General features: G+C 38.2%; 1 protein-coding gene across 3 annotated transcripts in view; it reads left to right on the top strand.

Annotated features, from left to right (window-relative positions):
* The window catches only part of LYST (lysosomal trafficking regulator), a 96,807-nt gene that overhangs the window by 10,949 nt on the left and 58,336 nt on the right, over window positions 1–27,522 (top strand). For all 3 annotated transcript variants that reach the window (XM_005436539.4, XM_055713514.1, XM_055713515.1), the window contains exons 2-6: window positions 15,385–15,469; window positions 16,754–16,952; window positions 19,294–19,384; window positions 22,171–24,253; window positions 25,871–26,903. In XM_005436539.4, coding sequence (XP_005436596.2) covers window positions 16,761–16,952; window positions 19,294–19,384; window positions 22,171–24,253; window positions 25,871–26,903 — 3,399 coding nt within the window. In that variant the 5' untranslated portion in view covers window positions 15,385–15,469; window positions 16,754–16,760. The remainder of the gene's footprint in view (window positions 1–15,384; window positions 15,470–16,753; window positions 16,953–19,293; window positions 19,385–22,170; window positions 24,254–25,870; window positions 26,904–27,522) is intronic.

The raw sequence follows: 27,522 nt of genomic DNA, 5'->3' as shown, positions 1-27,522 counted from the left end.
AGCAGGAAGGAGATGTCTGGAACACTTGCCCTTCCCGAAGGGAGGATGTGAATTTGCTTGCTTGGACAAGAGACCATGTCTGTGTGGAGCTTTTTATCGTAACGGGGCTACAGCATGGTCAGGAGTCAAGAAAATGCTGAGTCTCCTCTTTGCCTTTAACTGTAGGCTCACAGCAGTAAGTGCAAAGAAGAAAGTATCTTGGCTATGTAAGAACATCTGTGGTTTAGGGGCTCTGAGTTTCTGGTAGAAGTTTAAAATAGAGTGAAGATTGAGAATACTTTCATATGTTGTCATAGAAAAGGAAAAAATCAGCTTCTAGGGTATTTTATTTTATTCTTTTTTTTTTTCTTCCTCATTGAGCTTTGGATAGAGAATCTTGCAAGCTAAAAGCAAGGACCTTTCAGTGCCTTGCTTCTACAGGAAAAAAAAAAGATTAAGAATAAATGAGACCTCAGGAAGTCAGTCATCACTTGGTTTGTAAGACTGTATGCAGATTTCTTAAGAGGAGCTCTTTTAGTGTCACTCCCTTCCTGCTTTCCTTCTGTCTTTCCCCTATTAGTTTTTCTACCATACTCAAAAGACAGCTTTCCATTAAAAATGTTTAATTAATTGTAAGAAGTTTTTTCTGTTTAGTAACCATTAAATTCAGATTCTACTTAGAGGCTTCTTTTGCTTCTTCCTTTCTCTTAGTCCCTGGCAGGTTTTTCATGTGCTTCCAACGTCAGTTTTCCATGCAGTGTAAGACAATAAGGAAAGAGATTGTAAGCATCTTGAACAATAACATAGGATCTGTTGGAAAGTAAGACACTTGATCTGTAAACATTAGAAAAGAGAAACTGCATTCCTAACACTTGCTGAAAGTAAGTTACTGCTTTTATGTAGTTCTTTTTACAGTTAAGCTCAAGGAGCGTAAGCAAATATTATGAAATATGAACAAACGTTTCAGGAAGCTATCAGTTCTGTGTTATTGTCAGTGATTTCTTTAATAGACCATGGTGTGTCTGTATTAATACACAATTATACACCCTTGCAGCTTGCACAGGGATCTAATTCCCTTCATATTGGAAGAATTTTGCCATTGTCATGGTGGTGTAAATAAGATGATGCACATAGATGAATGCTGAAGCAAAACTGGTTTTGATACCTGTCTTTTGCGGGCAGAAGGGGGCAGAGGGAACGTAGGGTGAAATGATTATTTTGTAAGAGGATTCTGTTGCACTAGGGAACACTTGCTGTCCAGAACATGCTTGCATGTCCTCTGCGGGGTGAATTTAAGTTCTTTGGAGTGAACAGCTGTCATCAATGAGACCTCACTAATACCTGTTTTATTCCTTTTTGAGGAGATGTCAGGCTGCATGGGCTTCCTTAGTGAAGAACTGCAGTAGCTGTTGCCTGAGATGTCACTATTTAATATTGTTGATTCAACTTTAAGGTCATCTTTTCTGTTATGTTTGCTGGAAAATTGGATTAGAATGTTGGAAAAGGATTGTAATATGCAGTGGAGAGGGCTCTATGTATATATGTCTGGGATTACTTTGACTCTCGCTTTCTTTTGCAGTCCAGAGATGGTTGTGGGAATGTCAGTTGCTTTGGCAAATTATTGCTTGATGGAGAATCATAGGCCTTTAGACAGTAGCAAGTAATTGAGCTGGTGTCATCAGAACTATCAGCCCCTGTGACAGCACCAATCTAGAGATGGAGTTTTTTAGACTGGGACAAGATCAGGTAGAAGAGATTGGTGAGTGCTTCTGTTTTGTCGCCTGGACTGATTTGTCTGAGCTGGCTAAGCTGATCGAGCAGCTTGTTACTGCTGAAGGGAGAGGTTGCCCTCCTGCCTTCTTCCCTTTGACAGTGACAACTGCCTGATCCCTCAACATGGCAATTCAACAACAACAAAAAAATCCAGCGGAAAAAACTAGTCATGAGTTGTCAGGTGGGCTGAGCTGTCTTGTGTAACAGCACCCTAGCTGCTCTTCCGAAGATGGGGGCTTTTGCTTGGACTCAGTAGCATGTCTGCTTCAGCTGTCATGGTCATTTCAGAAGATCTAATAAAGCAGCATTAGATCCAGGTTTTATTTTCTTCTGTTCAGATTCAAGCGTTGCATTTGAACATGTCTTTCAGTGACTTGTTGAAGTTAGTGCATGGGAATGCCTTGCCTCTGGATAAAGCACTCTGTACAGAATTGATGCTGGAATGTGGGAGGGGAAAGGAGAAAAAGATGCTGTGTGCAGTCCTGAAGCTTTTTTTTGCTGGTAGCTCTTCATGGTTCCTGTTTGCAGCCTGGGGTCTGATTAAAATCTGATTTTTCTGGCAAGTCAGGTTTTTTGGTACTAACTACTAGAATGGAAGTGTAAGTCTTGTTAGTGTGGCTTTTGGGTAACTGTGCTGTGAGCTGTGTGAAGATATAGCTTAAATCTGATGCTGAGTATGAGAGCAAGACAGAAGAAAATTAAATGCTAATTCATTAGTTCATGTATGTTGAAGAAGGAATAGGTATGTAATGCTGTAGTGAAGTCCTGGGGTAGTGCTGTATTTTGGTACCTGTAAGTTCTATTGTACCTTTGTTCTGGATATTTCTTTTAAGTTTCGCTAGGCTTTTTAGTCAGCACTGCACATTTCATTATCTTTCATGTTCTGTAGCTCGGATATTTTGTGGTTTCGGTCTATTACAAAAGAGCAGGGCTTCCATTCTTCTTCTTCTCTGACTTCCTTAGCTCTCTTCTCCCCTGTAAATAACTCCCCACTGCCTGCTGTTACTGTGAGAGCGATTTTGCAATGGCCACGTAGTGGATAAGCGCTGAAAGGGTTGTCTTCTGCACTTCTGAGCTTGTATAGTTCACTGCAGGCATCTGGATCCTGCCCTGTGGTGATTCTGTTTTGTGTGGGGTTTTTGAGCCATGTGGAGCTGAGGCACTGAGAGAATTATTTTAAGAGCTTTTGTGAGCATTCTGGATAATTTGAAAGGTGGGCAGTGGAAAGCAGAAGTGATGAATGGTGGTTTATGAGAGATGGTGGAAGACTAGTGCCTGTTAGACTGTTGGAGTGGTTGAGCAAGCATCTGACAATCTCAGCAAATCCTTACATTTATATGTTCTTTGACCTCTCTTTCTGCACCCAGAAAATTGAGCTTTTTTGACTTCAGTTAAAAACATTGCCATACTCCATGGAAAAGTAAGGGAGCATCAAATACTAAATATGAGGTGGGAGGAGAGGGTTCCTGCTGCTTCAGACTTCTAACAGTAGAGAAAAACCTTTCTGCTTTCCCAAGAGAAAAATGGGAAGATGAAATACCAGGAGAAATTACTGTCAGGTAGTGCCAAAAGCAAGGCTTCATTGGAAGCATTAATACAGATTTTAAATTTGTCCAGTTTTATTTTAGGAAACACCTGGCTTCCTCTATTCCTCTTCAGTATTGTGGAGGCATTTACTGAAAATTCATGTTCTTGGGGGGTGAGCAACTGATTTAGTTAGGCTTAATTCAGGGAAAGAGTGAATTAAGGAAAATGTGTAAGACAAGGAGATATTCCTGATAGTTCACAATTGCATTACAGGAGCTGATGGAAGTCCAGCAGTATACTTTTGTTATAATATTTTCAGTTGAAATTTGTCCATCCAGTTTTGGTTCAGTAATTCAGACACTGAAATAGCTTTAAAATTAACCAAAAAGTGCAAGTCTTTCTCTTTCCTATTCTCTTTCTATTGGAAAGCAAGAGTTTAGTAATCCTAGTTTTAAAGAATTGAAATCAAACATTCTTATGGCTTGCCATAGAGAAAACAAAGCAAAAGCCCTAAACTGTGAAACTTTGTGTGCTACCCAAGGTGTGTATTTATCTTTATATTACTTGCATCTTTCAATTTTAAGGGGAGATTTGAGTCACTGAAGAGTGTGTAGTTTCATTCCAGTTTCAATTAACAAAAGATCAAAGGAAAGCAGAATTTCCTTTAAGTGTCTGGATATATAGATTAAATGCTGTGTTGGGCCTTTTTAACTCCAGAAGGTACTTCTAATTAATCTAGACCTATTTTTAGAAGCCTAAATTACTTTAGTTACAGAGTCAGTTTGATTATTGGAGTCCTGCTAAATCCTTAGCATTTGCAGAAAAAAGGTATCATATGATGTTTGGTTACTGAACGTATGTAGCTTTCATCTGGCACACTTCATTCGTCTCCCCAGCTGTCTCTCAGCAGTGTAAAATCTTGTTTGTGTGTGCATGTGTGATAAGATCCCTAAACTATAGGTGCTTTAAACGTAAAGTTTGTTATTTTGTGCATTGTGGGTGGATTTAGGGGTTTCTCCAGTGGTTCACGATTTTTTTTTTAGTATCTGCCTACCTAGTAATAGGTATACTGGGAAACTTCATATTCTTAGTCATTATTATTATGTATTAAATATATATGAAATTAAGTGTAATTATTGATTATAGTTTCTCTGTTGGAGTCCATACTGCTTGACTAATTTCAAGTCCTGTTTAAACTTCACAAATGAAATAAAAATGCTAGCTGTTACTTGCATCCCTCCTGGAGAAAAGCTACCTGAAGTGAGATGTTACGTGAGTCATTTTGCTTGTAGTTTGCTTGATGGTTGACTGGGTCTTCTGGGGCCAGTTCAGTGCAAGAGGGGTCAGTGCAGCTGGAACAGATCGCCCCTCTGCAGAAAAGCCTGGGAGAAATACAGGGTCTGCTTCCCTAAAGCAACCAAATCCGTTGGCACTTTGTGAAGAAGCTGGCAAACAGCTTAACAGGAATAACAGAGTATGAAACTCTCAGATATTTAAGTAAAAAAAAATTAATACCACCTTCAGAATTGCTACCTGCTGTCTTGTCTGCATCTGAGTACTATAGAAAATATGGACTTCACTGACCAGTTTTAAAGCTCCAGAAGCAGAATTAGTCTTCTGCCCATTAATGAGCTCTTCTTCCCTCTGATCATTGATCTTCCCCTCTTATTTATTTGCTCTTAGTGGGTACTTTAGACACGATGCCAAAATTTGTCTCAAGCATTTTGCTTTCTCGTTTTAATCATCTACTAAGCTTTCAGTTTCAGGAATATCCCTTCAGCCAGAGTGCTTCAAGATACTGCTCAACATTTTTTTTTACCTCTTCTATTTCTCCTGAGTATTGGGTACAGTCTTATAAATTACAGAAAGATTTGTATGGCCCTCCAGATTGTGATTTGAGTGGTGTATTTGTTGTTTAAAATAATCTCCAAGTAGATGTAGTGTGGTCACAACTACAATGTTTTTCCTGGTTGTACTGGAGACCACGCGATCTGCCATACTGCAGATTAATGTAAGAGGGTATTCACAAAGTCTGCCTGGTCTGGTCTGTGTAGGGTCGCTACTGGAGAGACCCTGAACTTCTGATTTACTTTCTGTAGTAGACTGCTTCTGTACTTTTACTCCACAAAGTCTGTGGAGATTTAGTCATTGTTTATTACTGTGTAGCCATGGCTGTTGAGGCTTGCTTTGTAGTCTGTTTGTGGGGATAAGTATGGAACTTAAAGCATGGAAGAAGACACTTAGGACTATTACTGGTATATATTTTAATTTGGCAAAGAACTTGTTAGCACTGTGAGTAGTGCTTGGAACAGGTCTCGTGTGGGAGCTATGCCATTTCAACCTTTTCACTGCTGAATTTCTTTTGAAGAACAATTTACTGGTCTCTTTCATAGCTTATTTTCTGCATAGATTCTGCCTTGTGGTAGAATATTTGTCAGTTCCTTTCTGTAGTACCATGTGTTTCTTAAGGTGGTGTCCTCTGGCACTTTAGATAAGATCTGGAACAGATCCTTGTCTTCAGCTCTGCTAACAAAGCCTGTCTCTAGCATTTTTTTCTTGGTGTTGGTAACAGCTTTGTATTATTCAGTGCATTTTAGCCAGTTTCCGTGATAGCAAGCTATCTGTTTCTAGCACGGTTAATTTTGCAGTGATTATCTTTGAAGCCCACAGCTTTCCCTGCACCTGTTCTAAGGAATCTTTACTCTCTATGCCTGCCATGCACTGGTCTGCAATATGCAAATGTTAAATGAACTGGAATGGATTTAATGTGGCTAATAACTGTATTGTAGTTGCTGACTTTGGATAGTGTAAAACCACAAGCTAAGCATGAACTTGAGTATAGCACATGTACAGGGTTAATGCTTTACTTGAGTGTAGGTGGTTGGTTGAGAGCCTGTCTTTTATTAGTGCTGTACTTTTTATCTTGTAGATGAATCATCTCTCATCTTTGAACTTGATTTCAGGCTCAACAAGAATGCATTCCCAGGTGTTTCATGTTGTTTGACTAAATAAAATTCCATGTTAAGTCACGAAGCTGTTCCAAAGGACATGTGTGATATGCAGCTGGCCTGTGGGATTCCTTGCCATTAACACTGTCTCAGTGATGCTTCATCCAGACTCAAAAGGAGGAAACTGTTGATATCTGCTAACTTGTGAGGGGGATACAGACCTTCATAGTTCAAGGCAGAACCTCATAATTTGCTAAATTTTAGCAAGAACAACTTCTTTAGCATTGATTGCTTTATCTTTGTTGCCATGTTCTTAAAGAAGCACACATTTGGTATTGCATTGCTCTGTTCCATTGCGACAGCTCGCATTGGTCATTATCAGAGAGTGCTTCTTAAAACTTTGCACTAAAGACTCCAAAAAATCGTGATCTAATAATTTTTTCCAAATAAGGGTCAGATATATTAATTGGGTATTTTTATGTGGAAAATATGCAATGACATAAAAGTAAAATATTCAGCTGGCAGAAAAATAGCACATCTTATTTTCCTTTCCCCTTTTGTACATGATGGTACATGTTATCGAAGTTTTTGATACTGTGTTGTATGAGTAGATAGTTGGCCTTTACTTCTAGTCCCCAAGGTAATAGTACTTTCCAACAAGTAAATATCAAGTGCAAATAGGGTTTGCTCGTGCTATATGTATTAAATCTAACAAATTCACTTTTTAAGCATTCTGATATTACAGCATTGTAATGAACTCTACTTGTAAAAGCCCTGTCATGAATAAAACAGGTGGTACAAGTCAGGTTTTTTGCAAGTAGACTTCAAAATGAAGAACAAGTCATGATGTGAATACTTCACAATCAACTAGGGCAAGAAGTTGTAGTTTAGCTTAAATGTTGATTAAATACTGTTTGTGTTTCACTGCTGTGAATGTTTCAGTAGCTTATGGTGCACCAAAAGCTGCATCAAAAGTCACTGAATTGACTTTAATGAGACATTTTTAAAAATTACTCTCCTGACAAAGCAAACCAATTCACTAAGTTAAGCAAAGCTGTTGTACAGGATTATGCTAGGGATTTCATGTAAGGCATGGAAAGCTGTTTGTGTTCCACAAGGTATTACATTGAGCATTAGTTGTTCTCACACCACATTTGAAAGTGGAACTAGGGTGAGGGGGTGATGTTAACCCTCTCAATCTCTAAAGCTTGCTAGGTTTGAGCAGTGTGTAGTTTGGCCCCTACCGTACTCTTGTACAGGTGCTGCTGCGTGTTCTCTCCCTGATTTGTGAGGCCCTGGTAAGCTGGGGCTGTTGCTGAAATCGTAAGTTTTGCTACTACCTTTGTCATGATGGGTGTCAGAAGTAGAATATTCATTATAATCATGATGTTTATGGTTTTAACATTTGGAGTTAGACCTCTAAAATATCATACAAAGTGCAACTTTTATTTGTAGATCTCTGGTACATTGCATGTATGTGGAAAAGTGCAGTTAGTTTGCATCTGAGCCAGCTTCCTTTTGGGGTACTCAGATGCTGCATCACTCGCTCTTTTCTTGCCAGGTTATCTCTTCTTGTTTTGGTAGTCCCTGTTTGGTCAACATTTTTAATGCAGTTTATTATATATTAATGTTGTTCTTGCCTTGGTGTCTGGTCACCTGTGTGTTGCTGCTAGTTGATTTTTTTTTAGTCAGTAGCAGTTTCTAATAAACTTGCTGTTTTGAGTTGATAGTCTCCATTGTCACTGTAGGACAAGCTTATACTCTTCAGGGCTGTTAGTAGATTTTCTGTTTAAGGGACTGACATCTGTCCGATACAGACTAATGAAATGACAAGTATCCAGTAGAAATACTAAGGATGTATTCATCAGACTTCATTTAATGGAAGTAATGTCCTAAGATTACACCTTGGAGACTGTTGAACAGGAAAACTGAATTGTGGGTAAATGGGATTATTTTTTTTAGTTGTATAACAAATTAACATATATATACAATATTCTTGTTTACATACATTTGAGTTGGGCTTCTATCATTCAGAGCTGCTGTTACCAAGAATTGTGCTACAGGAAAGTGAGATTCTAGAAATGGGCATGTTGGGGAGAGCAGACTTAAACACTTATGGGCCAGAATATATCATGGGAACCACATTAAACTCTAGCAAATACATTTTAAGTTACCTTTGAAAAAATGCACTTGCCAAACTAGGCAAGGGTAGTCTGGAACAGACTGTGTCCAAAGAAATTACCGATTAATTTCATTTCTTTAACTTTCAGAATTGCTGAGGCCTGAAAATATTGTGGCAAATGACAATTTGGGGGTAAGGAAGGGTTTGGGGTTTTTCTTCACTTACCTCACATTTGGTGTGGTGTACCACAGGTCTGGGTCTCCCTCAGAAGAATGACATCTCTGAAACTGTTTCTGAGAGGTTGACCTGCCTGTATGTGTAGTGCTACTTTGTATCTCTAGGTGCCTGTAGCCTTGGGTGTATTTGCTAATTATAGCTTTGACTTGTTTATATATATATATATATGATAGGTATTTTGGACAGTGCCTGTTTCTTTAATGTGGCCAAATCTAGCATGGCATTTGTCTGATCTTGTTTGCTTTTTTCCTTGGTATTCCTATTCTACAAACAGGAATGGTTAGTTTAGCCATCCATGTCGCAGTGTTTCTTGACCATACACAATATGAAAATGAGTATTTTTATTTAAGGACTACTTTTTCAGAAAGCACAGATATAATTCCTTAAAATACTTTTTTCAATGTAAGATACAATGCTTTCACATCCACTTACAGGTAGAAATTTTCTGCTTCTCAGGTTCATAGATTAAATTTTGTTTTAATACCTAGGCAGCAGAACATAATTAGACTACATGCTTTATAGGAGGCTTAAGATACCTGCCAGAATCAGGACTTCCAGACTTCAGGTATTGCAAGGCAAGCATCCCATGTAGGTGAGGTGAGTTAAATATACGTTTGATTTTACACAAGTAGTATTAGTAAGATTATATGCACGTAAATACAGTTGCATATAGAGCAACACCATTGCTATGAAGGTCTCAACACACTTTTCAGTGTTCATGAAAATAATACTTTTTTACCATATTGTGAACTTGACACACTTTTCCCTGGTTAATTAAAAGGATAGTGCATGTGTTATCCAAAAGTGCTAAGTGTTTTTATTTTTAACTTTATTCGGGGAGAGAGCCTCTGAATAACTTGTTTGGAAATCATACTGATCTAATGGATTACACAGAAGACTAAAAGCTGGTTATTGAACTCCTTGAGGAAATAAAGGACTTTGTCAGAAGTAGAACTGTGCCAAGAAAATTGATATCTACCCACAGTCTTATGATAAACTCTGTACGTTTTACAGAGGTTGCTTTTCAAGTGCAACCCAATGGCTGGAGCAACACTACCTCAGTATGTTTTAATAGGTTGTCTGCTTCTGTAACTCTGAATAGTTAATAAATAGTAGCAAAGGACAGCAGAAAGTGTTTGAAAATGTATGTTAGGAGGTCTTCTGCAGAGCTCGAGTGTTGTCTCAAGTATGCCTGTTTTTAGAATGAGCAGAACCTGAAGTGTCTTGGTTTTGCTCTTGTTTGCTCATGGTTTTGACTATCAGAGTTGTTGGACGGTTAGCAAATGTTCACTGCCTTTTAGAAGCTACACTTTTGACTGATTGCCTTGCATTGGTAAAACAAGGCATCAAAGTGTCTCAAGCTTTCTGCTGATGCTCTGCTTGAATTTCAGGTTCCTGTTTTCTTAAAGGCTTGTGTGTGGCTCCTGGCGTGTAACCTATTTTGGCAATGTCAGCTGGGTATTTGTTTCTAGCCTGTTTGAAGTTTTGAATGATATCAAAAGGACAGAAAAGCAAGAATGCAGATTTTTGGCAATGCGTTAGTTTGAGGCTTTACTTGCATATCACCACAAGTACAGACCTCAAGGCAGCACTGCAGGATATGTTCCAGTTTTGTTCCAGGCCATGCTGGATACATTTTTCTCTATCGCACTCTGTCATGCTCTGCTTTCTTTCCTTCTCCAGCTTGCAAAGGGGAATTAACTGTAGTATTCCCTTAGCTTTATTGTTAACACATTTCTTTAAACAGAAGGCACTCAAATTTGGTGTCTGCTACCAACATAAACTTAATTTCTTAAATAAACCTGGCAATCTGTGCTACAATTGCAAAAGCCTGTTATGGCCTGTCTTAGTGTTAATAACATGCCAGTGCTCTTCATTATCCCTGTTGTCCTCTGCTAACAGAAGCTTGAGCTTAAACTGAAAGTTTTAACTCCAAAGTAAATTTGATTAATATCATTATATCAACAATTATTTTAATGTTAAAATCATTGAGGAGGTCACAAGCATGTTCTCCAGAACATAAATGTTAAGTAAAAGTGATGAGGCTGGGTTAAGTATTTGCTAAATGGCATGAATACATTTGTACCATTTATTGGCCAGTGGTGACTCTGATTTCCATATACTTTATTCTAGAGAATGGGTAAAAGGGCTACAAGTTCTGAACTGGAGGCCAGAAATAACTGGATTGTACAGTGGCTTACAGAAACTATGGTTTTTTCGAAGTGTTAATACCTAGTAAAAATGCAGCTTCATTGTATTCTGTACTCAAAAGGACTTGCAGTCATGCCATGCTTAATCAGTGTTTGTCTCTTAGAAACAGAAAATAAATAAATTAACAGCTTCCTGTAGCTCTGTTCTCTACTCCTCTTTGCATGATCTGTAAAATACCTTTTTGTAAGTTTATTTTTCTTATGAGACTGGCTATCATTCCTTTAGTGGAGTAAGATACTCGTACAACCTGGTGGACAAGATGGCTTTTATTGAAGGTGACAGTGAGTAGCAGGTGGCTCCTAGGTGCCATGTGTACGTTCTTAGGTACATTATTGCTTTGTTTTGCTCAGTCAGTCAAGCCTGACTATGCAGCTGTATGAACAGCACCCAGCAGTATGTTCATTTTAGACTGGTATAACTATTTACTGATGAGCCATTTGAAGAAATTTATTGACATGTACTTCACAACAAATAGAGGTGATTGAAGTAGTTTTGGTTTTGCTAGTACTATAAAATTAACATTTTAACAACTTTTTTTTAAAAAAAGGCTGTGGGGAGGCAGGTTTATTAGAGCACTAATTTGGGCTGCTCTGTGGAGACCACTACCACTCTCCTTTATTTTTGCTGTAGCACAACAGTTACTGAAAGTAATAATTTAAATCAGTATTATGGTATTTTTACTTCATTTGGCTTAATACTGTATTTTATTACAATGCTGCTGTAGTAATTTAGTAATTACTACTTCTTACTGTATTATTGGAGATTCCAGGCCTTTCTGGACAATGCATTGCTGAAAAGATAACCAAGTAAAAGGCCCGGTTCACTCCCATCTGTATACAGAATACTAGCTCAACCCTAAGCTTTTGTTGCATTTTCTTCATTCCCCAATGTCAATGATAATACTTGGTAATCATTAGCACTATATAAAGTTAGTTTATTCATGACTCACTATTCGAGACTGCTAAATTTGTCTTATTTTTAAGTTCCATCCTTTAAATTATATAAATGATATAATAAATGATTTATAAATAATAATGATAATAAATGATATATAAAATGATTTTGGCATTTTCTTTTAAAGGCTTAAAGTCCACTGAAGTAAGTACAAGGCGCTCCTATACTTCAGGATGCTCAGCTGGTGGTCAACTTAGTAGAAATGGAGAGAAGTTCGGAGAAAATAAGAGTTACAAATGCAGGAAATAGATTTATACTACAACAGCGAATAAATAAGTCCCTTGAGAGCTTGTGTAGAAAGGGGCCAGAGGGCGGATGTGATGCAGGTTGAATTCTGAGGATGATGGAAAGATGGGAATGAAGAGGGCGGATTAGATGTGAATGTCAGATCATTCACGGTTAAGTGATATTTTCTTAAAAAAAAGCTTGTGGGTTTTTTCCTTTTAGAAATAAATATTATTTGTAGGGATAGGTTTTTTTGTAAAATGTGATAATCATATACTTGTAGTGTGAAATGAAATTTAAGAGTATGATTTGTTAAAAAAAATTTTTAGGGCTAGCTATGTGAAGCCCTGACACATTGTGTATTCCACAGCTGTTGGTGTCCTGTTGGGACTGTACGCAGCAGTGGTAAACTGAGATTCTGGTGGGTTTTTTTCTGCTCTTTTATGGCTTCGTTCATATGTGATGTTTTAGGTTTTGGGCTTTTTCCTTGTTGAGGTGACCTGTCTGAAGAGAGCTGAAGGTACTCTTAATTTACTACAGGTGTTTTGTGTAGCATCTGCTTCCATATTACCAGGCACCACAGCAGTTAAAGATGTGTCACTTGAAACAAAAGAAAAATTCTGCAGTAGAGTAGTTCCAACTTAAAGCAAATTGGCTGGCATACATTCTTGGAGTGAGATGAAATGCTGTGCTGTGTAGGGTGTAGTATTGACGTACCACAATCTACAACGGAAGGGTGACAAGCAAGCTGAAACCTTAGAGGTGGGGGGTGGGTTTTTGTAAAAGCAGGGCATTTGCTTTGTTACAGCCTCAGCAGGGCAAGTCCTTATCGTTAACTTGAGTTCTTCTTGAAAATGCAATGTGCTTTTAGGTTCTCGGATCACTTGTCAGGAAACAAATATCACATATACAGCTTTTTTGGACACTTCCTAAGTATTTCTCAGTTATCCTTGTATTGTTGTTCTTTGTCTCTAGCTTCAAGATGGGATGAATAAGGAGGTTATCTGAAACTGTTTCCAAAGACATTTGTGCTGTCAGTATGTTTTAGAACTTAATTGCAGAAAAAGTAGGTACAACTGAAAAAAGCAGCTAGCACTTGTTGGAACAAGGCCTTCTAAAATAAGTGTTTCATTATCTAGCATGGTATCACTTTACATTTTTTTCTGCACTGTAGAATTGAGAGCATTTTAATTCCTTACCTATTAAATATTTAATTCTTGCATTAAGAAGACATGCTTGATGTCTTTTTGCATTAGCATCCACAAAACAGTACTTCATGGTACCACTGACGTTGCAAATTAGCTTGTTTGCTGCATGTGGTAATAGGTGTTAAATCCATGTAACTGCAAGCAACGCAGGAAACCTGGAGGCTGAAGTTTCAGATGGAAGGGCAGTAAACAGTGATGAACAGCAGATTGTTACATCTTCTAGTGGTCTGGTAGAACTGCAAACCCACTAGGTGCCGAAGCTATTCAGTTGGAACGAATTTTGAATGTTAGCCTTATCGGTAAGTTGGGTTTCTGTAAGGCTGTGGATGAGTTGTGTTGTTCCCAAGCATTCAAAGCGGGGGCAATTATTAGGAGCTTGCCTGGGGAGCCTACAGTGTTTCTCTCCTTCCTTAAGGAGGTCGTTCATGTCATGGTTGTGCTCATTGCAATTTAAATTTAAAGTTGAAGTTTTTATTTACTTGCCACTAGAGAATACAAAAATAATGAATGTAATCTTTTTCTTCTTTCTCTTTCCTGTCCCCATTTCTCCCCCCCCCCTTAACTGTGGGTATAATATGTGTTTTCTGAGTGGTGACCTAGACCTCTGTAGTTTGAATGTTTTTGAGGCAGTTCTTGGTAACCACCCTTTGCATTCCCATTGATAGCAAATGATTTTTTGTCTCTTGACCACGTCTAGAGAATGAGGTTTTAATGTTTAGACGACCTTGCAACTGGAGCACCCCAGTTCGTGAATGCTTTAGTAAACATGGTTTGCACAGTTCATCTCTGTGTATGCCTGATGTGTCAGTGGATGTAACTTTTCAGAATTTTAGGGCTTTGTTAGAAACTGGACTCAGTTAAAATGTGCTTAGTGTCATAGAACACAAGTATTTTAACACTTCAAAAAAACCAAAGTTGGCAAAGGAAGACTAGTAAGTCCTGTTACCATTGAATGGCTAAGTAATTAGCACTTGAAGATTGAAAATGGTAGCAAGAAATGCTGAGAGGTTGTAGAAATAACCATTGCCTCTGCAATTATTGCTCTCTCTTACAGGAAACAGCAGAGAAAGTATTCAGCCAGTCAGATAAAAACATACATTAGAATTTAAAGCATATTTAAGGAGCTTTTCAATCTTGTTTAAGTAAATGAGTCTTTCAGGAGAATTTAAATAGCTTTTTCCTGTTTGTAGGTTTGATACACTCTAAAGATGTGAGGGGAAATGTAATAACTAGAAACCTGAAGTTTTAAAATAAAACAATTACTAAACCTTTTGGCAGTTTAGCTTCAAGCAAGGAATATGGGATGCTGAGGCTTTATGGATGCATACTCTCAATAGCAATAATTTTCCCTGAATTGTTACAGAATCTTCTTGCCCTTTGTGCAGTGCACATGAAGACAGGGCTGGTGTATATTGCTTTGTTTTTCACTTTTTTGCTGAAGCATGTGTTAGGGGTAACTGTCTTAGTATTTCTGCCCATTCTGGAACAACTTGGGAGATTGCTTTTCCCCAATATGATCTTAATCTTTTCTTCACACCTAATTACAGTTATAACGGGTAGTTTAAAGTATTTATCTTAGGGGGGGAAAAAAGCAGTGCCTGTTCCGATCCTCTGTTAGGATCGGAGGGGGTTAGAGGGGTAGGGAAGAAGTAGTAACTCTTAAATTGCTTTAGTAGACTGTACCAAGCAGATACAATGCTGTTCCTCTCTGATATTACTAATTACATCTTCCCCAGCGCTTAATGTATTAAAGAGCATTTATCTGTCAGGACAAAATAGAAGGACAGTTTAAAATGCATCTATGTCAGCACCTGACTGCATAATTCAATTTCTCATACTACCCATCACTTGTACCTAGAGCTGCAAGTGCTTCAAGTATTATGTATCAGGTAGTCATCACTAAAATTCGTACTGTTTCTAGAGAGAAATGTTTAAACTTGCATGACTAGCTCATTTTACATTTTAAAAACTATTTAACTTTATTATGTTAACTTCCCTTATATGCACCAATTATTTTCTCTGTAATGGAATTTGTTGTGCACAATCATAAGCTAAAAGCGCAAACTAGAGCTTTACAGCTCAAAACCACCCCCAAACCCAAGGATTCCTTAGAAACTTTAAATAGCTATCATAAAATGAGTTGTAAAACCAAAATAAATTGTCTATTTGTAATTATGTGTTTTTCTCTTTTTAAAAACAGGTGATCCAAGGGTGATATTTCCAGCATATATTTGCTTTTTCTTCTAGATAGAGGATAAATGTGTTAAGTTGAAAAAGTAATTCTGGTAAGAATTTTCCTGTTACTTCTGCGGTGAATGTAATTATAAGTATTCAGTCTTGCCGCTAAAAGGAGTTTTCTGTGCCATTAGTGCTAGTGAACTTGCTCTTCCTTACAAGATTTTATATTTTACCTAATAACTGCATGTGTTTCTTGATCAAGCAGTATTAATCCACCCGTTATATTTAAATGTTATATCGGAAGCTATTTGGCTCTCTTTTTGCATGTTCTGTGCTTAGATATGATGAAAATATTTGACTTCTGAGCATTTTGCTTCAGCTGTTCATACAGAAATAAAAGGAATTAAATATGCCACAGTATGCATTAAGTGGATTTTATTTGGATTAAATGTTCTTGTTTCTATAGAAGCCATTACAGATTTTTGGTTTTGTTTTGCTTTCCTCAGTGATCCTCTTGAGTTTTCTACAGCTGAGTCTTGCGTTTCTTGTCTCGTTTGATTTAAAAGTTGTTTTAAATGTTTCAACGTGTACTAGTGCTGAGCAATGGAAGAATTCTGTGGCACAAGGGAAAACAGAAGTAATTTTTAGAAGATAAAGCAAATAGATGAAGTGTGTGAGTGCCTTGTGTGCATTATCTGAAGTAAAATCAATCAGTTTGAGAATCGGTACCGATGCTTTTGGTATTTTCTCCTGAACATGTGTACTAGAAGTATATCTTGAATTCAGTGCTACAGCGTACTTAGTGCCATCCTCTCGGTTTTGCTTGAAGGAAAACACAGTGATAGCTGGTAAATCTAAAGCATTGTATTTCTGAAACTCCCACGTTTATCTTAACTCATTATTTTTTTCCTTTTTTCCCCTTGAAACAGTCTGCATATTGTTAGAATACATAACGTGGTAAAAGGTGTAATGTGTTCAAATAAACTATTAAAGAACACTTCCTGTATAATGCTGCGTAAGAGCGGCCTGTTTTCCCCTTGTGCTTCAGCTGAAGAAGCAGGTGAAGGTTGAAACTTGCATTCAGGTTACAAAGGAAAGCTTGAACAGTTGTTGGCTTTCATTTATGCAGTGGGAGGGAATGCTGTGTGTCATGGGCTTTTACCTGACAGATTTATAAAATGAGTTTTTGGGGTTGTGAGCTGTTAGCTAAAGTTTCACTGAAATTCTCTAAGCTCATCCTTCCCATTCCCTTGCACCCTGCATTGATACATGGATCCCTCAGTCCATGCTTTGGAGGTGTATGATACAGGGAAGGAATGCTCCTCTCTTCCCCTAGTCTTTTTTTCCATAAGGAATGTATTTTCTGACGGATTTAATTTCTGTACTTACAGCTCAGACATGAGCAGTGCCAGTAACTCACTGGCACGGGAATTCTTGACTGATGTCAACAGACTGTGCAATGCAGTGGTACAGAGGGCAGAGGCCAAGGAAGATGAAGAAGAAGAAACTCATATGGCAGCACTGGGACAATACTTGGTTCAAGGCCGTGGGTTTATTTTACTTACCACACTGAACTCTACTATTGATCAGGTAATAGTTTTTTTTCTTACTTGGTTATAATTTTTGTATTGAGTTTTGACTGTGGGGATCTGTCTGGCTCCTGTTCTTCTTGGTGCTGGTTTTCTTGCCTTTTCGTGGTAGAGTGTATTACTTAACTGTGAAGACTAGAAATTCAAAAGGATGTGTTGCAGTTGCATTCTGTCCTTCAGCAAAAACAGAAAAATAGCTAATCATAAACCTGTTTGCCAGTTGATATTGATGGTTGTTGAACTTCTGACAAGGTAAGGCGTGTATGAAGATGAAGCATGGTAGCTGGGTGGAAAGAGGCAGTAGGTTAGAATTTTCAAAAGAAATGAGTGTTTGCAGAACCTCCAGCACAAACTGACAGTTCTGAGTTTGGGAAAGGTCCTCCAGGTTTAAGGCAATAAAATAAAATACGCACCCTTTTATTTTGAGTCATGAGATATGTTTTTATTCCTTAACTTGTTCTTGAACATAATAAGAAATTTGTAACTTTAGCTTGAGAGAAAGAGAGATCAAGAGATCACTTCAGGTGATCAGTTTACACTATTTTTTACATAAAGTCTAGCATGCACTCCTGTAGCTGCATATGTCCATTTTCTTCTCTTCTTTCTCTTTCTCCTCTCCGACACTACTGGATATGTACTAACCAACAGGTAGGATGGGATGCACGTTAGGTCTTTGTGCTTTGAAACTACAAATCCCAGTGTTTAAAAATAATGAGCCAAGTCAAACCTGGTTGAGTTTATTCAGCCCTTGTCCTGAGTGGGGTGAGCTGTTAATGTTGGTGAAATTCATCCTGGATGTTTGCTTTTCCTTAACGAGGTGACTTGTGCTAAGACTCTAGTCAGGTCTGCTGGCTTGGTTTTGGATTCCAGGAGGTGCACTGGCTAAACAGTAAATCCACAAGACTGCAATTATATGTAGTAGGTAAGAAGAATCCTTACTGCTTCTACAGCTGTGGGTTTTTTTAGGTGTCGCATGAGTTCTGCATAGTTGCTGTTAATGGAGGCTTCAGAACTAGAGCAGCTGGAAAAACAGCTGGTGCTCATGTCAGAAGAGAATGGGGGAGTCCATGTGCCTCTTCCAACAAAACCCTACTTCTGAAGTAGAAGAAAAAAGCTTGTAGCCTTCCTCATGCAACATCACAAATCAGCAATTATTTTCTAAGGAAATAGTGTTTTTTTTAAGAAGGTAGGGGAACAGGAATTTGATTGCTGAGAGTCAAATTCTGGAAGTATACCACTGAAATTCAAAAAATTGATATTTTACTTTTACCATTCTTATTGTGCTTAGAATGCCATATTCCTCATTCTCAGCAAGAGTAATTAGGAATGTGAATACCTTCAGTAGCAGAAGAGAGTTCAGGGAATGACTTTGAAAGAGCTTAGTTTTCAGGTCTAACTGTATTGTATCAATAGCTCTAGGGTTTTTTAAATGCCATTTAAATTAGAAGTCTCATCAGACAAATATTAACTATTTAGTGTATGGCTATCTATATATAAAACTGAATATATTTGTGTTATATATAACCATTTAAATTGCTTATCTCAATACATTTTAATTGCTACCATAAATTTTTGGAGAAGGATGTTGCTTCAGCTGCATATCCCTGAATGATGATAACTAACAAAATGCTCAAGTCAGCTTTTTGTGTTTGAAAATTCTTGATCTTTAGGACTGAAACAGTTCTGATAGTGCTGTCCATAGCACACATAAGGGAATTGTGTTTGAATTCTGTGCCTTCTGCTGTTCCTCTCTGCATTGTATTTCTTACATGTACGAGTCTTAGAATATCAATAGGAGTGAGGCATTTTTTTAGTGGTTTTTTTGTGTGTGTTTTTTAAGAGTAACCTTCCCTCTTTCCTCCCATATAACTTCACTTCTCTATTGTGAGTTGATAACATCAATTAATAAATGTAATCTTTTTTCATTTGCTTAAGGGTATCCCTTTGGAAAAAGTAGAAAACTTCCCATAAAGTGTGTTGAAGTTACGTTTTTGGAACGCAGAAGTTTCAGACTCGTCTTGGGCTCCATGTTGGCATTGTTTAACTAAACATGTTCCTTGCTTCTGACTTTTCTGGTTTTGTTCATTGGGTGAGGAATTCCTTTAAGAGTGATTGGATGAGCTTTGTATAGAAACAATTGCAGAGGTGTAATAAATATCTTAGATGCTTTCTGATTGGCTCTAGTTAATGATTATAGATAGCACTCTTTGCAGTTAGGTCACTTTTTCAGCACATAAAACAGCAGGAGGGCATAGGGAACTGCATGTTGAATAGGCTTGCAAAATAAAGGTCAATCTATTTTAGAAGTACAAAATGTTTTGTCTTTTGTGTTCTGCACATAGGAGCTGACATGTCGGGAAGAACTTCTCACCCTCCTCCTGTCACTTCTGCCATTGGTGTGGAAAATCCCTGTTCAAGAAGAAAAAGCAATAGGTATGTTTTAACACTTACAGTGTTAAGGACCTAAAAAGTGGTTTATGTATTACCACAGAGCCTAGGAATCACTTCTAAAGAGTGGCAGTTAATTGTAGTACGTAACCCTCTTAACATAGAATGGAGATGTGGGTTCTGCAGAGAATTTAAACTGAAATACCAATGTTCTGTCAGCGTATGAGGAAGATCAAAACTGTACAGAGAAGGTAAAGTCTTTTGGTCAGTGTGAAAGGCAAAGCTCGCATTACTCTGCACCTGAACTTGATGGTGGTGAGACTTTTTTCAGATGATTTGGGGGGAAAAGATATTTCAAAGAGTATGTGATAATTTAGCTAATGTGAAGTGTTTCATGATGAGTAGAAAGGGAAAACATACAGATTCTTCTTAAAAACAAAGTGATAACATGCTGACACTAGAGACACAATGGGACAGACTTTTTCTTCTGAAATTGAAGAAACAGGAAGTGGAGAACAAGCTTAAAGCCAACAACAGAGTATGAAAGAAGTGCAATGTTACCAGGGAGGCAGGCCCTGAAAAATAGAATAATACTGGATGATCAGCACTAGGCTGCGTTCCTTAGAACATACGACGTTCTGTGTCAAACTGATGTGCCAATTGAGGAATCAAATCACAAGGGTTCAACTGCCAAAGAGTCAGTTTAAAGTGAATTAAAGTGAAAGATGATACAAAATAAACTGTTCAGTACAAGAAGTGAACAGGAAATGGGAGTGATTTTTCCTTTGTTTCTTTGTTGGAGTTTGTTTTGTTTTGGGCTCTTGCATTTGTCTGATGCGTTCTTTTCCTTATTAGAGGATAAAATAAATAGGATGAAGTTACCTCTGTTTGAGAGGGTTCCTAAGGATTCTTACCTGAAGTTCTCCCAATGTTGTTTTTCTATTTTAAACCCCTGCAAATTGAAGGATTTTTTTAATGTTTGTAGACTGGGAGTATCTCTAAGTGCCAGTTTCATAGCACTCTTCTATAACAAACTTCCCTGCATGCTCAGTTGCATCATTCTTTCATGCTCCTGGAAGCATGATTGAATTGAAGGAGTGATTTGGTTATCTTATGAGAGCTTAGTGACTTTTCCAGGGTTAGTTTAAAATACTGTTGTATAAATAGGTTTTAAGACGTTCTGGGTTTGCACTCTACATAATGTACAGTGTCTACTTCTCCAAATTCCCTCTCATAGTGTCGGTGCAGTAAACATGATGTAGCCAGTTGTGCACTAAGAACTTTTTTCTTTTTTTGGGCTGACACAAATCCACCTGTATTAGGCAGCTTTTTTCATTCCCTGCAGGAAATACCCTTTGGTTGATGAAGTACTCCTGGTTAATTTCCTGCTTCCAAAGCAGGTGATGTTTCCTTCAGCATCACAATTATGACTTCATGGAACAGCAAGGCACAGTCCATGCTTGCACATGGAAGAATCTTTTCTTTCAGTTTGATTAATATTTGTGGCCATTGTGTAGGCTTTTAGGGTTTTGTATGGGGGTGGGGGCTGTTATTGTTAACTATAAAATTTTTCGAAATACTGAACTTACTGGATGGTAGATACTTGCAGTTGTTTTACGCTAGGTGTCTTACTGCCCAAAGCATCCAGATACAGTTCTGTCACTGCTTAAAAATGATGATGGATTTAATCCAAGAACATAAAGAGTTCAGCTGCTTGCTTTCTCAACAACGTGATCTGAGTTTACAGGTACAAATGAACCAGTAGTACCTGCATTTTATTCCTCAAAATCTTCTTGCTGATTCAGTCAGATTTCAATTTTATATTTGCTATTTTATACTGTGTATTTGAAAGTGTTTTTTTGGCTTGGCTTTTGTGGGAATATTCAGCACCCTAAACATTATTCCTTTCCATCTCCCTCTTGCCCCTGAATATTTTAAAATTCATTACTTCTGTTTCTGCCTTTTGTGTTGGGAACAATTAATGCTGTTAATTAATGTTAAAGGCAGAGGTCTGTATACTTGAAGGTCTGCACTGTTTCTAAGCAGAGAAATTTTTTTTTCTATCAGAACTAATACGCTAACAATTCATGCATTCTAAGAGGACTGTGAGTTAATGCCCCCAGATCCTGTAGCAGCTGAGTTGCAAAAAGTGGCCAAGTTGAAAGACCACCTTTCCTCCCCTTAGAGTTTTTTATTTTCACTTGTTGTGGGATAGGGCTGTTTGGCAGTACTTATAGTGAGACTTTGAATATATCAAATGGTATATACAAAGTAAATATTGCTTAGAGTAAGTGTCTAAAAGTGCTTCCATAGCCAAGTAATAGAGGAGATCTCAGCTGGTATCCTGCTGATTCATAGTTTACTTTTGTATTAGTCTGTCTTAAGTTATCCAAATTTAAATTGAATGTAACTGGAGGCTTGTGGCTATATTGTTCGTTTATATCCCATCTGTAACAATCCAAAAGGCTTTCAGACTAAGCTTTCTTACCATTGCTTACCAAAAGAGTCCTTTCATCTACCTTGATACCATCATTTCTTAAGAGAATGGAAAAGCTGTGCCTAAAAAAAACTTATAGGAAACTTTCTAGCACATTCTTGTCTAACCCTAGTTAGAAAATGAGCTAATCTGTCTAGGCGTTGAAAATAGCCAGTATGGTTCCTAAATGTGAATTGTTGCTGGCTTTTTTTAATACTGAAAATATCGGGCATAGGTATATGCAAAACCATGACCTATTAAGATATGAATGTTTCATATTTTTAAGCTGGAAGTATTAAACTGTAAATATTCCTGAATATTCTTTTAATGTTCCTTTGTTATTCTGTTTCAACAGATTTTAATATACCCTTTACAGTAGACATATGTCTGACCAAAGAGAATAATTCAAGTTCTGTGAAATCTACTCAGGAAAAACTAGGCTTAGATGGAAGCACTCGTTCACCTCTTCAGACTTCTGTAAAACTAAATGCTCGATCTCGAAAAAGTGGACGTCTGCGCAAAACCACCCATCGTTACTCTGTGCGAGATGCAAGGCGATCTCAGCTGTCCACTTCAGATTCAGAAGGCAATTCTGATGACAAGACTACTGTAGTAACAAAACACAGACGCTCCCAGTTACTGCAGCCTTTTTTAACACATCCAGTTAGGGGCAGCTACCTTGTAGGGCGAAGTGATTGCCTACCTGCAGAAGCGGTACCAAATTCTAATTTTGATGCCCCAAATCCAGAAAGTTCCAGCAAAAATATTCCAGCACATGAGCTAAACCCAGGGATTCTGAATGAGCCAGTTGCAGGAACTGCTGAGAGCAACATGGATAACTCTCCTTTTGACTTATGCCGTGTCTTACTGTCTCTCCTAGAGAAAGTATGCAAATTTGACATTATGCTGAATCACAGTTCTGCTCTTTCAGCTAGCGTGGTGCCCACTTTGACAGAGTTCTTGGCAGGATTTGGAGACTGTTGCAGTGTTAGTAACACAGAAAATGAAGTAGTTTCTGCAGGGTGGACAGAAGAACCTGTGGCTCTGATCCAAAGGATGCTCTTTCGAACAGTGCTGCATCTCATGTCTTTAGACATTAGCAATACAGAAACAATGCCTGACAATTTACGAAGAAACTTAACAGACTTACTCAAAGCAGCAGTAAAAATCAGAACTTGCTTGGGAAAGCAACCCGATCCTTTTGCTGCAGGATACAAGAAAACACTACAGCAGCCAGTTCAGGATGACTATGTATTTTCTAGGTATCATCACAGAGCCTTGCTTCTACCTGAGGTCATAGAAGGGGTCTTGCAGATTTTGATCTGCTGCCTACAGAGTGCAGCCTCCAATCCGTTCTACTTTAGCCAAGCTATAGATCTGGTTCATGAGTTCATACAGCATCAGGGCTTTAAGCTGTTTGAAGTTACAGTGCTTCAGATGGAATGGCTCTGTATGAAGAATGAGGGAGTAACGGGGGAAGCCTCAGAGCATCTGAAAGCCCTAATCAACAGCATCATGAAAATAATCAGCACTGTCAAAAAAGTGAAATCAGAGCAGCTTCATCAATCAATGTGTACGAGAAAGCGGCACAGACGGTGTGAGTACTCTCACTTCATGCATCACCACAGAGATCTCTCTGGGCTGTCTGTATCTACTTTTAAAAACCAGGGTTCCAAAAACCCCTTTGAAACTGCTGATGGAGAAATTCATTATCCTGACAGATGCTGTTGCATTGCTGTTTGTGCACACCAGTGTTTGCACTTGTTGCAGCAAGTTTCTCTGAGCAATACCTGTGTTCAGATTCTCTCGGGTGTACATAATGTAGGAATATGTTGTTGTATGGATCCGAAGTCTGTGATTGTCCCGTTGCTTCATGCCTCCAAGTTACCAATATTAAAAAACTTTCAACAGCACATACTGAACATCCTTAACAAGTTTATATTGGATCAGCTGGGTGGAGCAGAAGTTTCTCCAAAAATTATACAGGCGTCCTGCAATATATGTACTGTAGACTGTGATCAACTTGCTCAGCTGGAAGATGCCTTGCAGGGCAGCACTAGTGACACTGGTCTTGCATCTAGTTCCTCTTGCAGAGTTCAGGGAATTCTGCCTAGCACTGGATCTGAAGATATGTTGTTGAGATGGCATGCACTGGAGGCTTATCAGGACATTGTTTTTGAAGAAGACAAAGTACGCGGCATGCAGATTGCAACCCATATTTGCCACTTAATTCAAAAGGGAAATGCAGTTGTCCAATGGAAACTATATAACTGTATTTATAATCCTGTGCTTCAGAGAGGTGTTGAGCTAGCTTGCCATGCTCAACAACTTGGACAAACTACAGCTGATAAACACACACGTAGTTACCATAGCCAGTATTTGCCTTCTGAAGTACTTCAGATTTATTTGCAGACGCTCCCTGTGTTGCTTAAATCCAGGTTGGTTGATTTTCTGTTTTTTAATGGAAAACATGCTAATAACATGGAGAGCTTTTTAGATTTGTTACTGATCAGAACAGTTTTATTTGGGCTGTAGGGCAGCACTTGGATATCGCAGGGGTGGCAAAAAGGTAAATGCTTGAATAACGTAAGATGTAATCCTAGATTCATAAACCCCAGAAAGTGAGGGCTCTCTACTGATGGATTAGGCCTTTAACAAACCAAAATGTGTAGAAACAAATAAAAATCTTTGTACAATGTGACATGCTCTTTGCCTCTTGATTCCTCATGCTAAAGTCAGTCAGGAATGTTGTACGGATTGACATGTCACTGTTCTGTGGGGATAGTTTCCTGATTTGTTTCCCTTTCCCTTCTAGAATGGTCTTCTTAGAAACCAGCCACCTTTCAAAAATAAGGCTTGAGAGGTTTACTTGCTTAAGTTTCTTAATGTTACTTGTGTAAGTTTCCTAATTTACAAAATCCTGTTCATTTAATCATAGGGTTTTTTTTTAAAAGGAAACAAATGTACAAACATTCTTCCAAGGCATGAAATGGAAAATTTTCTATTTATTAGTGAATTGATGAAATAGTTGTGTAATACAATATATATTCAAAGCTTATTCAAAATATGAATGTGTCCTTTTGTGCAAGAAAGGTTCTGATCTTTTCTGTTGGAGTCCTGATGAACGGAAGTGAATTTATTAGGGTTATCTGGGGCAATTGTAAAGAATAGATCAGTATTCCAGGTCATGCAAACGATAGTCTTAATATTTTTAACTCTTACCCTAACCTAAACTGTATTAGGAACCATTAATTTTTGAAAGTGCACTGAATGGCAAAGAGGCAGGAGAAATAAGATTGAGGTTTAAAAAAGGGCAAGCTAGCCTATTTCCTTCTGACTTAAAGATGGGAATATACAAGTAAATGATTCATTTGATTCTAGAGTGTGTAACTCGGTTAAACTAAAAATCTGACCCTGTAGGAAGGAGATGGGAGGGTAAGGAAGGTGAATGTCTATAAGCAAATATCGTGCACCAAGACGCTTACAAATCCTTACCCCAAATTCTATATGAACTCAGTGTAATACTTGGAGTAGAAAGGAGGGGAAGACATACCTGGAAACAAATACACTGAAAGGTTTTTTAACATTGGACATCCTACTGTAACAATTGCATAAGAAGTTGTGCTTGGAAAGTTTTCCTGAATTCTGTCTTGAAATACATTGTCCATGTAATAATAGACATAGCTAGTAAAAAGTCTTAAAACTTCAAGTTTATTTGAGAAGGAATCTCTGCTTTCTGGTGAAATGACAGGACTGAATGTCATACATCATTGATCTAAATTTTAGAAGTAAATCAATATTTCCTGTATTGCATCTTACAAAAAATTGAATTTTCTACTACCAGATGGATGATGCTTACTTGGGATTCTAGAATACAGCAGACAAGTTCCTCTTCTCTAATTTACAGTTTACACTAATTCATAGAGATTACTGTAAACATGAACGGTCCTTGGTGTTGCTCAGGTGTGTAGAACAGGGTTATTTTTGGATGTGTAATCTGAACTACATGAATTTGTGACTAATTTATAAGGTAACTTATATGCTTTCTCTTGCAGGGTAATTAGAGACTTATTTCTGAGTTGTAATGGAGTGAATCAAATGACTGAGTTAAATTACTTAGATGCTTTAAGAAGCCATTCTTTAAAAGTGTTAGAGACTTTGATACTCTGCCTTGGTGATCAGCAGAAAGACCAAGCAATGCCAGAACTGGAAGGCCTGAACAGTGAACCAAAGGAGTCTACGTCTGACTTGCCTGCTTCTCTTTGTAGCCAGCATGCCGTTTCAGAAGTTCCTCAAAGCCTAAGCAAGTTTTATGCTGGCTTGAAAGAGGCTTACCCAAAAAAGAAAAAGTTTGTGTGCCAAGACATACATGTCAACACAATAAACCTATTCCTCTGTATTGCTTTTTTATGTGTAAGTAAAGAAGCAGATGGTGATCTGGATTCAGCTAATGACTCTGAAGATACATCAGGATATGACAGCACAGCCAGTGAGCCATTAGGCCACAAATTGCCCTATCTGTCACTGGAGAGCCTTACTTTGCCCTCTCTGGAACATATTCACAGGGCTGCAGATATTTGGTCCATGTGTCGTTGCATCTATTTGTATAGTTCAGTTTTCCAGAGACAGTTCCATAGACTAGGAGGCTTTGAAGCATGCCACAGATTACTAATTCTGATAATTGAGAAACTTGCAAAAAATAAGGAAAAGGAGCAAGAAAAGAGGGAAAGAGTATTGAGTGAAAGCAGAAGTTCATATGGGAGTCCTCATGGTGAGCTTCTCAACAAGGATGATGGGACTCTTCAGTTGGCTAAAAGAAGGGAGGTGCCACAATCGGAGCTTGATAGTGCTGACAGTCTTGCTGGTGCAGAACAGCTGGTGCCTGAATGTGTCTCCTGTGACAGCACTTTGAGTAGGGAACATGCTTCAGTTACTTCGGTTGCCAGTCTTGAAGGGCTAAAGGCTACTGTAGGAGAAGAGACTGAGTGGGCACTTCAAGGTATCAGACTCCTAGAAGCTCTGCTGACCATCTGTCTACACAGTGCAAGCACCATGCAGCAGAAGATGGAAGTGGAGATGTTTCATCAGGTACTGTGCAACTTCCCTTAGCTTACTTTACTCATATTTGTTACATACAGTATTATTTTAACAGTAATTTAGTCAAAAGTAGTTCTTTTTAGGGATGAAAAATAAGCTTGTGCTCTTATGGTACCATATTTTTTGTGAAGTACTGAAAGCGTACAGTTAAATGATGTGCTCGGTAGCCAGGGTAGCGGTCAGCAGGCACGAAAGAATCAGTGTGGCTGGATGAACAAACTGGCAGTTGCTATTTCTGGGGAGGCGTTTTCCCATGTGTCAACTCGTCACTTTTTGTGTTTGGTAAGATGCTGGTAAGGATACTGTACCCCTCTGCTTGTTCTCAAGGTGATCTTTGTTCTCTGCTCTTTTGGGTTGGATCCCTGTTCATGCCAATTCCCTACTTCTTGGGGGCTGGGAGAGAGCCTCCCAGAGTAGCAGATCAATCTAGGCCAGATGAGATTTTATTTTTTTCCTTGTTTACTTTTTTGAATTGTATTTCTGGTTTATTTTTGATATATTTCTTATGGTTTGGGCCAGCGCTGACAATATGGCTAAGGGTTGAACTCAACATCAAATGCTGTTTTCTGAATTAGTGTATCTTGAATCCCAGGGAAGGCTGTGATCGTGG

The sequence above is a fragment of the Falco cherrug genome, chromosome 6, assembly GCF_023634085.1.
Source record: "Falco cherrug isolate bFalChe1 chromosome 6, bFalChe1.pri, whole genome shotgun sequence".
Taxonomy (NCBI): Eukaryota; Metazoa; Chordata; class Aves; order Falconiformes; family Falconidae; genus Falco; species Falco cherrug.
Note: the sequence above shows the minus strand (reverse complement) of the source record. Positions and strands in the feature narration are given on the sequence as shown.